This window comes from Piliocolobus tephrosceles, chromosome 17, assembly GCF_002776525.5.
Source record: "Piliocolobus tephrosceles isolate RC106 chromosome 17, ASM277652v3, whole genome shotgun sequence".
NCBI classification, from domain to species: Eukaryota; Metazoa; Chordata; class Mammalia; order Primates; family Cercopithecidae; genus Piliocolobus; species Piliocolobus tephrosceles.
Window position 1 is genome coordinate 2,833,221 of NC_045450.1, and position 15,418 is coordinate 2,848,638.

At 47.2% G+C, this 15,418-nt stretch overlaps 1 protein-coding gene across 4 annotated transcripts in view; it reads left to right on the forward strand.

Annotated features, from left to right (window-relative positions):
• LUC7L (LUC7 like) overlaps positions 1-15,418 on the forward strand; it is a 44,755-nt gene that overhangs the window by 5,508 nt on the left and 23,829 nt on the right. For all 4 annotated transcript variants that reach the window (XM_023189144.1, XM_023189142.1, XM_023189143.1 and 1 more), the window contains one exon: positions 4,179-4,277. In XM_023189144.1, coding sequence (XP_023044912.1) covers positions 4,182-4,277 — 96 coding nt within the window. In that variant the 5' untranslated portion in view covers positions 4,179-4,181. The remainder of the gene's footprint in view (positions 1-4,178; positions 4,278-15,418) is intronic.

Here is a 15,418-nt window from a genome sequence, read left to right on the forward strand (position 1 = left end):
GAATTTTGCTTCATGTGAGGTTTTTTTTTTTTCTTTTTTCTTTTTTTTTTTGAGATGGGGTCTCGCTCTGTCACCCGGGCTGGAGTGCAGTGGCCGGATCTCAGCTCACTGCAAGCTCCGCCTCCCGGGTTTACACCGTTCTCCTGCCTCAGCCTCCCGAGTAACTGGGACTACAGGTGACCGCCACTGCGCCCAGCTAATTTTTTTTTTTTTTTTTTTTTAGTAGAGACGGGGTTTCACCTTGTTAGCCAGGATGGTCTCGATCTCCTGACCTCGTGATCCACCGAAATTATATATATATATATAGCTTTTTTTTTTGAGATGGAGTCTCGCTGTGTCGCCCAGTCTGTAGTGCAGTGGCGCGATCTCGGCTCACTGCAAGCTCCGCCTCCCAGGTTCACGCCATTCTCCCACCTCAGCCTCCGTAACTGGGACTACAGGCGCGCACCACCACGCCCGGCTAATTTTTTGTATTTTTAGTAGAGACGGGGTTTCACCGTGTTAGCCAGAATGGTCTGGATCTCCTGACCTCGTGATCTGCCCGCCTCGGCCTCCCAAAGTGCTGGGATTACAGGCTTGAGCCACCGCGCCCAACCCGAAACTATATATTTTAAAGGACAACACCCAGGGCTTAGAAGAGTGAATGAGGCCAGTTGCGGTGGCTCATACCTGTAATCCCAGCACTTCAGGAGGACTAGGCGGGCGGATCACTTGAGGTCAGGAGTTTGAGACCAGCCTGGCCAACATGGTGAAAACCCATCTCTACTAAAAATACAAAAAAATTAGCTGGGCGTCGTGGCGCGCCCCTGTAGTCCCAGCTATTCGGGAGGCTGAGGCGGGAAAGTCACTTGAATCTGGGAGGTGGAGGTTGCAGTGAGCTGAGATCGTGCCACTGCACTCCAGCCTGGGCGACAGAGTGAGACTCTGCTTAAAAAAAAAGAAAAAACAGGCCGGGCGCGGTGGCTCAAGCCTGTAATCCCAGCACTTTGGGAGGCTGAGACGGGCGGATCACGAGGTCAGGAGATCGAGACCATCCTGGCTAACACGGTGAAACCCCGTCTCTACTAAAAAAAATACAAAAAAGCTAGCCGGGCGAGGTGGCTGGCGCCTGTAGTCCCAGCTACTCGGGAGGCTGAGGCAGGAGAATGGCGTAAACCCGGGAGGCGGAGCTTGCAGTGAGCTGAGATCCGGCCACTGCACTCCAGCCTGGGCGACAGAGCGAGACTCTGTCTCAAAAAAAAAAAAAAAAAAAGAAAAAGAGTGAATGAAGTAAAATTTGTCAGATTTTCAGTGACAGTGATTTTAATTGCAAATTTGGTTTCCAGAACCACTATTGTCCTATCGCTAGGTCTTCTGTGTAACCGACCATAACGTGAGTTCCATCTGACTTCAGAATAATGATAAAGGAGAAAAGTCAATCTTTTGTCAAAATAAAGATCTCCATACAAGGCAGACCCGTTGTCTGCCGCCTCCATGTTGGCTTTGCTATTGGTGATACTGAAGGACGTTTTGTTAACGAGCATGCCACATAGTTTCTTTTTAAATTTATTTTATTTTATTTTATTTTATATTTTATTTTCTTGAGACGGAGTCTCGCTCTGTCGCCCAGGCTGGAGTGCAGTGGCATGATTTTGACTCAGTGCAAGCTCCGCCTCCCGGGTTCACGCCATTCTCCTGCCTCAGCCTTCTGAGTAGCTGGGACTATAGGCGCCTGGCTAATTTTTTTTTGTATTTGTAGTAGAGACAGGGTTTCACTGTGTTAGCCAGGATGGTCTTGATCTCCTGACCTCATGATCCGCCTGCCTCAGCCTCCCAAAGTGCTGGGATTACAGGCGTGAGCCACTGTGCCCGGCCTAGTGTGCTACATGCTTTCTATGAGACTGTATCCCAAGAGTCAGACATACAAGCCTCTCTATTTTTTTTTTCCTCAAGATGCATTAAAGGTTTAAAGCCTTCCTTTCTTTTTTTTTTTTTTAAAAAACGTGGGATCTTGGCTGGGTGTGGTAGCGCACGCCTGTAATCCCAGTACGTTGGAAGGCTGAGGTGGGTGGATCACCTGAGGTCAGGATTTCGATACCAGCCTGACCAACATGGAGAAACCCTGTCTCTATTAAAAATACAGAATTAGCCAGGCGTGGTGGCACATGTCTGTAATCCCAGCACTTGGGAGGCTGACGCAGGAGAATCACTTGAACCTGGGACGCAGAGGTTGCGGTGAGCCAAGATTACACTCCAGTCTGGACAACAGGAGTGAAACTCCATCTCAAAAATAAAAACAATTTAAAAAGATAGGGATCTCTGTTGCTCAGACTGGAGTGCAGTGACTCAGTCACAGCTCACTGAAGCCTTAACCTTCCAGGCTCAAGCAATTCCCTCACCTCAGTCTCCCAAGTAGCTGGGACTATGGGCACATACCAGCACACCCAGCTGATTGTTAATTTTCTCATAGAGACAAGGTCTCGCTGTGTTGCCCAGGCTGGTCTTGAACTCCTGGGCTCAAGTGATCCTCCCATCTGGCCCTCCCAAAGGTGTTGGGATTACAGACATGTGCCACTGCAACTGTTACTAACGTCCCCTTTTTTTTTTTTCCTGGTTACGTAGACATGTTCTTTTGTCCTACTGGGGGTGTCTCCTAGTTGGGATGTTGGGTTTTGTTAACATGCACTTTAACCTGACACCATGATCCTTAGCACACAAACCTCCCTGTTGCTGTGTAGATGGCCAGAGGCAGAAGGTGTCTGCATAGAGTCCCATACTTAGGATTTAGATTAAAATCATACACTGTTATCTAATCGTATTGCATATGGTACACATGATAGCATATCATGCTGTTCTTACTGACAACATAAACATTTTGTTTTAGTAATCGAACGTTTTGTTTGTCAAATAGAGGAGCTGAGTGGGACAATTGTCTGTCCTTACTTAGATGTCCAGGGTCATTTCCCAGGTTGAGAAAATGTGTAGAACATTTTTTTGGCTATTAACCAGCCTGTTCTCCTTTATTCCCTTTGATATACAATCAGCTACACAAAGTCAGGTGTTAGGTTGTGATGTAATAGCGAAAACGTAACTTCTGTCCGCTCTTTCCTCTTCCTCTGTATCTGCATCTTAGGCATCGAGCATCTCGAGTGGTCAAGATTGCAAGACAGGATGCCTAGAAACTTGTTGCAGTGAGATTGTTTTCTGGCCCTTTCCTTTTTTTTTTCCCCCTTTTTTGAGACAGTCTCACTTTATCATCCAGGCTGGAGTGCACTGGCATAGTCTCAGCTCACTGCAAACCCACCTCCTGGGTTTAAGTGATTCTTGTATCTCAGCTCTCCGAGTAGCTGGGATTACAGGTGCCCCACCACCACACCTGGCTAATTTTTGTAGTTTTAGTGGAGACTGGGTTTCATCATGTTCGACAGGCTGACCTTGAACTCCTGACCTCAAGTGATCCGCCTGCCTCACCCTCCTAAAGTGCTGGGATTACAGGCATGAGCCACCACGCCCAGCCCTGGCCCTTTGCTATCCCTGCCACCCCACGTGCTACCATTTACTGAATCCTTGGACTGATGCATAAATAAAACTGAGCCGGGCACAGTGGCTCACACCTGTAATGCCAGTGCTTTGGGAGGCCAAGGTGGGTGTATCACTTGAGGTCAAGAGTTCGAGACCAGCCTGGCCAACGTGGCAAAAGCCTGTCTCTACTGAAAATACCAAAAAAAAAAAAAAAAATTAACTGGGTGTGTTATTGTGTGCCTGTAATCCCAGCTACTGGGGAGAATGAGGCAGGAGAATTGCTTGAACCCGGGAGGCGGAGGTTACAGTGAGCCAAGATTGTGCTACTGCACTCCAACCTGGGTGACAGAGTGAGACTCCTTCGGAAAACAAACAAACAAAAAAACCCGACAAAAGCCAATTAATTTAATTGTCATGATTGCAGTCCAGTTGCCTCTGAGTCTAAAATAGAAACTTTACACTATTAAATGCATCAGTTTCGAGTATCATGTAGTCATGATGGTAAAAGTGAAATGAGGCTTCTCTGCCATATCTCCTTTCTTAATTTTCTTATTACAGTTTCAGTGTTCCAAAAACTGATCATTTATTTTGGTGACAGTTGAAATACCAAGTCCTGTTATGTGCTTTCTACAGTAGGTGGGCACTCAGGTCTAAAGTTTTTGTTTTTTTTCCCACAGCGCATGGATTTAGGAGAATGTACCAAAATCCACGACTTGGCCCTCCGAGCAGATTATGAGATTGCAAGTAAAGAAAGAGACCTGTTTTTTGAATTGGATGTAAGTTTTATTTGATGTTGATTTATAACTACTGTGAAGAACCCAATATTGAACTAACAAGAAATGTAACATATGTAAGTTTATGAAGCAAAGTAAAGTAGTTGCTTGTTATCCTGCCACTCAAGCTGAGAGCTAGAATACAGCCAGTAATGCTTAATCTTGTGTCCACCGTCCTATCACTATTCTAAATAATATGTGTTATCTCATTTTGCTTTTAAAAAATATTTTAATTACATTTTTATGAGTCCTTGAACAGTGTTTCTTTTTGCTTAGTTTTGAGCTTTATGAAAATGGTTTCATAGTGTAGAGCGTCTTTAAAATTAGATTTTTTTGGTTCAGTATTATGTTTCTGTTTACCCAGGTTGTTGCGTATTGTTTGTTTTCATTGCTGCTTGAATAATCCTCAAACGATCCTTCCTTTATACATAGACATTTAGATTCTAGTTTTGCTATTGCAGACTATGAATATTTTTGCATAACTCCCTTGTCATGCAGATAAAGATTTATCTTGGGTATATTCCTAGGAAGGGGATTGCTGGTTTGTAGGGGATACCCATATTTATCCTCGCAAGACAATTTTGTAATGTCTTCTTCTTGTTTCTATTTGGTGAAGTCCCATAGCAGTGTCTAAACGCTCACCAACACTTTGTATTATCAGACTATTTAATTTTTGCAGTTTCGTGGTTGTAGAATGGTATTTCTTTCTGTTCTTAATTTGCATTTTTTAGTATTCAGTAGTTGTGTTATTTTATCTGCATTAGTAAATGCTTTTTTTTTTTTGAGATGGAATTTTGCTCTTGTTGCCCAGGCTGGAGAACAATGGCGTGATCTTAGCTCACTACAACCTCCTTCTCCCAGGTTCCCCAGGTTCAAGCAATTCTCCTGCCTCAGCCTCCCGAGTAGCTGGGAATACAGGCATGAGCCACCATGCCCGCCTGATTTTGTATTTTTTAGCAGAGTTGGAGTTTTTCCATGTTGGTTAGACTGGTCTCGAACTCTCGACCTCAGGGGATCCGCCTGCCTCAGCCTACCAAAGTGCTGGGATTACAGGCATGAGCCACCACACCTGGCTTCCTTTTCTTTTTGCTACAGAGTTTCACTTTGTTGCCCAGGCTGGAGTGCAGTAGCATGATTATAGCTGAGGGTAAGTGAATTGCTAGGTTCAGGTGATCCTTCTTCCTCAGCCTCCTAAATAACTAGTACTACAGATGCACACGACCATGTCTGGCTAATTATTTATTTAATTTATTTTAATATTTATTTATTTATTTATTTTGAGATGGAGTCTCGCTCTGTCACTAGGCTGGAGTGCAGTGGCACCATCTCAGCTCATTGCAACCTCCGACTCCCTGGTTCAAGCAATTCTCTTGCCTCAGCCTCCCAAGTAGCTGGGATTACAGGCACGTGCCACCATACGCAGCTGATTTTTTTTTTCGTTTGTTTGCACACCCGGCTAGTTTTTTGTATTTTTAGTTGAGACGGGTTTTCACTCTGTTAGCCAGGCTGGTCTCAATCTCCTGACCTCATGATCCACCCACCTCAGCCTCCCAAAGTACCAGGATTACAGTCGTGGGCCACAGCACCTGGCCTATTTATTTTTGAGACAGGGTCTTGTTCTGTCACTCAGGCTGGAGGGCAGTGGCGTGATCATGGCTTGCTGTAACCTTGGCCTCTTGGGCTCAGTGATACCCCTGCCTCAGGCTCCTGAGTAGTTGGGGGTACAGGTGTGTACCACCACACCCAGCTATTTTTCTTCTTCTTTTTTTTTATTTGTAGAAACAGGATCTTACTATGTTGCCCAGGCTGGTCTCAAGCTTCTGCCCTCAAGTGATCCTGCCACCTCAGCCTCTCACAGGTTTTGGGATTTCAGGTGCAAGCCACTGTACCTGGCCAGTAAATCCATTTAGAGCAGCATTTTTCAGCTTTTTTTCGTTGTTGCCCCCAGTGGAGCCTTTTTAGACATTTTTTTTCTGTTGTTTTGAGACAGAGTCTCCCTCTGTTGCCCAAGCTGGAATGCAATGGCGCAGTCTTGACTCTGCAACCTCCACCTCCTGGGTTTAAGCGATTCTCCTGCCTCAGCCTCCTGAGTAGCTGGGACTACAGGCATGCACCACCATGCCCAGCTAGTTGTTTTGTATTTTTAGTAGAGACAGGGTTTCACCATATTGGCCAGTCTGGTCTCAAACTCCTGACCTCGTGATCCACCTGCCTCGGGCTCCCAAAGTGCTGGGATTACAGCCATGAGCCACTGTGCCCACCCTAGACTTTTTCTTCTAATTGTCCCATTTTACCCCTCACCTTGCCGTCACTATAAAATTTTGATAACACAGACAACCTGCATATCTGTTTATGTAGTGTGATTTTTTTGCTGGGCCATAGACCATTGTGATTTTTTTTTTTTTTTTTTTTTGAGACGGAGTCTCGCTCTGTCGCCCAGGCTGGAATGCAGTTGCCAGATCTCAGCTCACTGCAAGCTCCGCCTCCCGGGTTTAGGCCATTCTCCTGCCTCACCCTCCCAAGTAGCTGGGACTACAGGCGCCCACCACCTCACCCGGCTAGTTTTTTGTATTATTTTTTTTTAGTAGAGACGGGGTTTCACCGTGTTAGCCAGGATGGTCTCGATCTCCCGACCTCGTGATCCACCCGTCTCGGCCTCCCAAAGTGCTGGGATTACAGGCTTGAGCCACCGCTCCCAGCCGGTATTTTTTTACTCTTTAAAATCAGTGTTCGTTCCTGCCTCCATCAATAATACATGTTTTTTGTTTGTTTGTTTGTTTGTTTTTGGAGGCCGAATCTCACTCTGTCGCCCAGGCTGGAGTGCAGTGGTGCAATCTCGGCTCACTGCAGCCTCCGCCTCCTGGATTTAAGCAATTCTCCGGCCTCAGCCTCCCAAGTAGCTGGGATTACAAGTGCCCACCACCACACCCGGCTAATTTTTGTATTTTTAGTATAGTTGTGGTTTCAACATGTTGGCCAGGCTCATCTCGAACTCTTGACCTCAGGTGATTCACCCACCTCAGCCACCCAAAGTGCTGGGTTTACAGGCGTGATTACATCGTGGCTGGTAAAGATAAGAATACATGATTTAAAGTCACTCAATTTTAATTATTTTTTAATCACCTAATCATCCATCACTAGTATGACCAGAGGTGTGAGTAGAGGGGTTTGATGCCTTTCTGGTTCTTGAGTGAAGACTGGGAAAGAACTGAGCGTGTGATGAAGGAGCCAGTGAAAAATACAAACCCAAGGGAAAGGGTCCCTCCCCTTGCATTACTAGATGTCAATACAGTTTAGAGTAAATTCTTCCTTTTTTTTTGAGACGGAGTGTCAGACTTTTGTTGCCTCGACTGGAGTGCCATGGCATGATCTTGGCTCACTGTAAATTCCACCTCCTGGGTTCAAGCGATTCTCCTGCCTCAGCCTCCTGAGTAGCTGGATTACAGGCACTTGCCACCACGCCTGGCTAATTTTTTTTTTTTTTTTGAGATGTAGTTTTGCTCTTGTCACCCAGGCTGGAGTGCAGTGGCGCGATCTCGGCTTGCTGCAACCTCCACCTCTTATGCCTTAGCCTCCCAAGTAGCTGTGATTACAGGCATCTGCAACCATGCCCAGCTAATTTTTGTATTTTTAGTAGAGATGGGGTTTTACCATGTTGGCCAGGCTGGTCTCAAACTCCTGACCTCAGGTGATCCACCTGCCTTGGCCTACCAAAGTGTTGAGATTACAGGCCTGAGACACTGCACCTGGCCTTGAGTAAATTCTATTTATTTATTTTAAAAAAATTATTATTATTGTTTTTTTTTTTTTTTGAGATGGAGTCTCGCTCTTGTCACCCAGGCTGGAGTGCAATGGCATGATCTCGGCCCTCTGCAACCTCTGCCTCCTGGTTTCAAGTGATTCTTCTGCCTTGGCCTCCCGAGTAGCTGGGACTACAGGTACACATCGCTACGCCTGGCTAATTTTTGTATCTTTAGTAGAGATGGGGTTTGCTGTGTTGGCTAGGCTGGTCTCGAACTCCTGACCGCAGGGGATCCATCTGCCTCAGCCTCCCAACGTGTTGAGATTATAGTTGTGAGCCACTGTGCCCAGCCTATTTTAAAAATTTGTTGTGGCTACGTAATAGGTGTGTATATGTTGGGGGTACGTGAGATGTTTCATTTGATACAGAAATGCAGTTCCCAGTAAAGAATAAATTCTTGGACTGTATGCAGTGGCTCACAGCTGTAATTCCAGCAATTTGGGAGGCTGAGGTGGGTGGATCACCTGAGGCCAGGAGTTCAAGACCAACATGGCCAACATGGTGAAACCCCGCCTCTACTAAAAATGCAAAAATTAGTTGGGTGCGGTGGTGTGCTCCTGTAATCCCAACTACTTGGGAGGCTGAGGCAAGAGAATGACTTGAACCCGGGTGGTGGAGGTTGCAGTGAGCTGAGATCACACCATTGCACTTTATTCTGCTTGGGTGACAGAGCGAAAGTCCGTCTCAAAAAAAAAAAATTCTATTTAAAATAGTAGGCTTGGCCAGGCGTGGTGGCTCACACCTGTAATCCCAACAGTTTGGGAGGCTGAGACAGGTGGATTGCTTGAGCCCAGGAGTTCGAGACCAGCCTGGGCAACATGAGGAAATCCTGTCTCTACAAAAAAATGCCAGAGTTCGCTAGGCGTGGTGGCATGTGCCTGTAGTCCCAGCTACTTGGGAGGTTTAGGTAGGAGGATTGCTGGAGCCTGGGAAGTCGAGGCTGCATTGAGCTGTCATCACAGCACTACACTCCAGCCTGGGCGACAGAGTGAGATCCTGTCTCAATCAATCAGTTATCAATCAATAAAAGCACATCTCAGGCCGGGCGCGGTGGCTCAATCCCAGTACTTTGGGAGGCCGAGACGGGCGGATCACGAGGTCAGGAGATCGAGACCATCCTGGCTAATACGGTGAAACCCCGTCTCTACTAAAAAATACAAAAAACTAGCCGGGCGAGGTGGTGGGCGCCTGTAGTCCCAGCTACTTGGGAGGCTGAGGCAGGAGAATGGCATAAACCCGGGGGGCGGAGCTTGCAGTGAGCTGAGATCTGGCCACTGCACTCCAGCCTGGGCGACAGAGCGAGACTCCGTCTCCAAAAAAAAAGCACATCTCAGCATTGCCAGTTCTGAGAGGGTATTTGGTACACTTGCATATGCACAAAGATAAATTTGCTGTCGAATATTCATGCACTATTATAACCTCAGAAGGCAGGAACTGAAACTTCTATGAGGAGCTGGGCAAATCATAGCCTTTTCTTACAGTGGAAGGACTCGTAGCTGAGAAAAGGGACTGAGGTAGGTTAGTGCTGATGGGAGCTTATCTCTAAGGTAGGTTAGTTAAGAGGAAAAGCAAAGCAAAGTGTGATGTGATGTTTTCATGGGGGTGGTTTTGTTTTTGTTTGTTTGTTTGTTTGTTTTGAGATGGAGTCTTTTTTTCTCACCCAGGCTGGAGTGCAGTGGTGTGATCTCAGGTCACCGTAACCTCTGCCTCCCGGGTTCAAGTGATTCTCCTGCCTCAGGCATGAGCTACCACGCCCAGCTAATTTTTGTATTTTTAGAAATGGAGTTTCACCATGTGAGCCAGGATGGTCTTGAACTCCTGACCTCAAGTGATCCACCCGCCTCTGCCTCCCAAAGTGCTGGGATTACAGGCATCAGCCACTGCACCCGGCCATGGGGTGTTTTTTTAAAAGGGAGGGTGCCGTATACTTGTTGACCTGTCTATGTGTGCAGAGAAGTTTTAGAGCAACCTAAGAGATTGTGAACATTCTTGCCTTGAGAGAGTGGGTTAGAGGGCTAGAACAGATCAGAGACCTTTTTGTACTACGTGAAAATGTACAATATACAAGAGTTACTCCCTGAAAACTGCCGCCGTCTCCCACTCCCTAAAAGTCATTTTTGACCTTACAGGGGGCTCATATTAAAATATTTAGGTCAAGGGCCGGGCGCGGTGGCTCAAGCCTGTAATCCCAGCACTTTGGGAGGCCGAGACGGGTGGATCACGAGGTCAGGAGATGGAGACCATCCTGGCTAACATGGTGAAACCCCGTCTCTACTAAAAATACAAAAAACTAGCCGGGCGAGGTGGTGGGCACCTGTAGTCCCAGCTACTCAGGAGGCTGAGGCAGGAGAATGGTGTAAACCCGGGAGGCGGAGCTTGCAGTGAGCTAAGATCCGGCCACTGCACTCCAGCCTGGGCGACAGAGCGAGACTCCGTCTCAAAAAAAAAAAAAATATTTAGGTCAGTCAAGGTGGCTCATGCCTGTAATCTCAGCACTTTGGGAGGCCGAGGCGGGCAGATCACAAGGTCAGGAGTTCAAGACCAGCCTGGCCAATATGGTACAAAACCGTGTCTACCGAAAATACAAAAATCAGCCAGGCATGGTGGCAGGCAACTATAGGCCCAGCTACTTGGGAGGCTGAGGCAGGAGAATCGCTTGAACCCAAGAGGCAGAGGTTGTAGTGAGCTGAAATTGCGCAACTGCACTCTAGCCTGGACAGCAAAGCGAGACTCTGTCTCAAAAAAAATAAAATAAACAATTTGATAGGGAGTGTTTATAAACGTGGAAAAGGAAAAGGTCCTCCTCCTTCAAAGAATTAAGAGTAAACCAGGGCCGGGCATGGTGGTCACGCCTGTTACCCAAGCACTTTGGGTGGCTGAGGCGGGCAGATCACCTGAGGTCGGGAGAGAGTAAACCGGCCTGGGCAGGCAAGGCGGCTCCTGCTTGTAATCTGTCACTTTCGAAGGCCGAAAGTGAAGGATCACTTGAGTCCAGGAGTTTAGCCTGAAGAACATGTTTCTAGGAAAAAAAAATAAAAAATTAAGCTGGGTGTGGTGGAGCAGCAGTGTTGTGGGGCAGTGATCTGTCAAGCCACTGCTGGTGTTTTTGTTTTGTTTTGTTTTTTTTGAGACAGTGTCTCACTCTGTCGCCCAGACTGGAGTACAGTGGCATGATCTCGGCTCACTGCAACCTCTGCCTTCCCTGTTCAAGTGATTTTCCTGCCTCGGCCTCATGAGTAGCTGGCACTACAGGTGCATGTCACCACACCCGGCCAATTTTTTGTATTTTCTTTTTTTTGAGACGGAGTTTTGCTTTTGTCACCCAGGCTGGAATGCAGTGGTGCAGTGATCTTGGCTCACTGCCTGCCAGGTTCAAGAAACTGTCCTACCTCAGCCTCCCAAGTAGCCGGGATTACGCTACTTGATATAAGTATACATGGTATGCGCCACCATGCCCAGCTAATTTTTTGTGTTTTTAGTAGAGACAGGATTTTACCATGCTGGTCAGGCTGGTCTCAAACTCCTGACATTGTGATCCATCTGCCTCGGCCTCCCTAAGTGCTGGGATTACAGGCGTGAGCCACCGCGCCAGGCCCAGTTTTTTGTATTTTCAGTACACAGGGTTCCACCGTGTTGGCCAGGATGGTCTCTAGCTCCTGACCTTGTGATTCGCCCGCCTCAGCCTCCCAAAGTGTTGGGATTGCAGGAGTGATCCACTGCACCTGGCCTACTATTGGTGTTTTAAACATTGTGTTCCAGAATCCACTGTTGGAAATGTATCTTAAGGATATGTGAAAATGAATGCAGAGAAAAGATGTTTATTATAACTTATTGTAAGGGGAAAAAAAGATGTAATACTACTATTGAGATAGGATCTTGTTCTGCCCAGGCTGGATTGCAATGGCATGATCATAGCTCACGGTAGCCTGCAACTCCTGGCCTCAAGCTATTCTCCTACTTCAGTCTTCTAAGTTCTGGGATTACAGTCACAAGCCACGACGCCTGGCGTAAAAGTACCTCTGCCTTGTGACTTATTTCTACAAATCTCTATCCTAAGAAAGTAATTGAAAATACGTGCAAACATAGATATAGTAAAGATGGTTGTGGGCCAGGTACGGTGGTCCATACCTGTAATCCCAGCGCTTTGGGAGACTGGGGCGGGTGGGTTGCATGAGCCTAGTTGGAGACTAACCTGGGCAACATGACAAACCCTGTCTCTACAGAAAATACCAAAAACATTAGCCAGACGAGGTGGCCTGCAATTGTAGTCCCAGCTACTCAAGGGGCTGAGGTTGGAGGATCAGTTGAGTCCAGAAGATAAAGGCTGAAGTGAGCTGTGATTGCACCACTGTGCCCCAGCCTGGAGAACAGAACGAGAGTCTGTCTCAGATAAATAAATCAATGAACAAATGATATTTATGACAGAATTGTTAATGAGGTTGAAATTTGGATCCAAGATAAATGCCCAAGAAGAGAAATGAAAGAGTAAATTACAATAAATGTATATGATAGACTCTGCCCTTCCTACTACTGTTTGTGCAACTTATCTAATGACTTTAATTGCTTATGATAGGCAGGGCGCAGTGGCTCACACCTGTAATCCTAGCACTTTGGGAGGCTGAGGCAGGTGGATCATGAGGTCAGGATACCAGCCTGACCAACATGGTAAAACAATGTCTCTACTAAAAATACAAAAATTAGCTGGGTGTCGTGGCGCAATGTCTCTACCAAAAATACAAAAATTAGCTGGGTGTGGTGGTGCGTGCCTGTAATCCCAGCTTCTGAGAAAGCTGAGGCAGGAGAATAGCTTGAACCCAGGAGGCAGAAGTTGTAGTGAGCTGAGATGGTGCCATTGTGCTCTAGCCTGGGCAACAGAGCGAGACTCCGTTTCAAAATTTAAAAATTGCTTATGAGAACACAAAACACAGACACAAAATACAAAGCTATAAAGATTTCAACTCAGCCGGGCGCGGTGGCTCACGCCTGTAATCCCAGCACTTCGGGAGGCCAAGGCAGGCGGATCACAAGGTCAGGAGATCAAGACCATCCTGGCAAACACGGTGAAACCCCATCTCTACTAAAAATACAAAAAATTAGCCGGGCGTGGTGGCGGGCGCCTGTAGTCCCAGCTGCTCGGGAAGCTGAGGCAGGAGAATGGCGTGAACCTGGGAGGCAGAGCTTGCAGTGAGCCGAGATTGCGCCACTGCACTCCAGCCTGGGTGACAGAGCAAGACTCCGTCTCAGAAAAAAAAAAAAAAATTTCAACTCAAGCCAGGTGCAGTGGCTCACACCTGTAATGCCAGCACTTTGGGAGACTCAGGTGGGCGGATCACAAGGTCAGGGGATGGAGACATTCCTGGCCAAGATAGTGAAACCCCATCTCTACTAAAAATAGAAAACATTAGCCAGGAATGATGGCGGCACCTGTAGTCTCAGCTGCTTTGGAGGGTGAGGCAGGAAAATTGCTTGAACTCGGGAGGCAGAGGTTGCAATGAGCCAAGGTGATTGCGCCACTGCACTCCAGTCCAGGAAACAGTGCGAGACTCGGTCTCAAAAAAAAAAAAGAAAAATGCCGGGCGCGGTGGCTCAAGCCTGTAATCCCAGCACTTTGGGAGGCTGAGACGGGGGGATCACGAGGTCAGGAGATCGAGACCATCCTGACTATCACGGTGAAACCCCGTCTCTACTAAAAATACAAAAACTAGCCGGGCGAGGTGGCGGGCGCCTGTAGTCCCAACTACTCGGGAGGCTGAGGCAGGAGAATGGCCTAAACCCGGGAGGCAGAGCTTGCAGTGAGCTGAGATCCGGCCACTGCACTCCAGTCCGGGCGACAGAGCGAGACTCCACCTCAAAAAACAAAAACAAAAACAAAAAAAAAGAAAAATGACTTGTGGCCAGGTGCGTTGGCTCACGCCTGTGATCTCAGCACTTCGGGAGGCTGAGGCGGGCGGATTGCCTGAGGTCAGGAGTTCAAGACCAGTCTCACCAACACGGTGATAACCCATCTCTAATAAAAATACAAAAATAAAATTAGCTGGGTGTGGTGGTGTGCGCCTGCAATCCCAGCTACTCGGGAGGCTGAGGCAGGGGAATTGCTTGAGCCTGGGAGGCAGAGGTTGCAGTGGGCCCAGATGGTGCCACTATACTCCAGCCTGGGTGACAAGGTGAGCCTGTGTTTCCCCCTCCCCTTCCAAACTAGACAATTGTGAGCCTTTATTTTCTGCCTGGATCATCACCTCAAGCTTGATGGATGGAGCTCCTGGCACATTTCTACCCGGGATCCTCCCAGAACTCAGTTGTTTTTCCTGGGAGAAGATGCACTCCGTATCCTCATCATTGACTCCTTCCAGCCTGATTCAGCCTCAGCCTGACCACAACAGACCCAGGCCTTGATTTGTTTTATCTGGAAGTTGCCTAGGAAAGGATGTATGCTATATTTGTTATAAAGTAGTCTATAAATAAACCATTTCTCAACTTGTAAACTGTCAAACAGGAGTATTAATCATATTTAATTAAGGTCTGAAAAAGTTACAGACGGCCAGGTGTGCACTCACACCTGTAATCCCAGTACTTTGGTGGGAGGCAGAGGCCGGAAGATTGAGCCCAGGAGTTCGAGACCAGTCTGGGCAAAGTCTCTACAAAATCAGAAATTTTAGCCGGGTGTAGTGACGTGTTCCTATAGTCCTACCTGTTTTGGAGGCTGAAGTGGAAGGATGGCTTGAACCTGAGAGGTCAGTGCTAAAGTGAGCCATGATTGTGCCACTGTATTCTAGCCTGGGTGACAGAGCAAGATCCTCTTGAAAAAAAAAAAAGTATATTTCTTTAGTGTTCACATGCTGAAAATATAATGAATGTGTCTTTGAAGTTGAGCAAAAGTGTAACCTTTACCCCCGTGTCTGGCCATGTGATGTTTTGACAAGTTTTCAGAACAACATACATGGGCTCATTGCAAAGCTGTTTTTAATATACCACATGAGACCAGTTCTGATTCTATGTAGTTTTTCTGTCTTACAGATGTGTAGTATAAGAGTTACATTTTGGCCGGGTGCGGTGGCTCAAGCCTGTAATCCCAGCACTTTGGGAGGCCGAGACGGGCGGATCCCGAGGTCAGGAGATCGAGACCGTCCTGGCTAACCCGGTGAAACCCCGTCTCTACTAAAAAATACAAAAAAACTAGCCAGGCGAGGTGGCGGGCGCCTGTAGTCCCAGCTACTCGGGAGGCTGAGGCAGGAGAATGGCGTAAACCTGGGAGGCGGAGCTTGTAGTGAGCCAAGATCCGGCCACTGCACTCCAGCCTGGGCGACAGAGTGAGACTCCGTCTCAAAAAAAAAAAAAAAAAAAA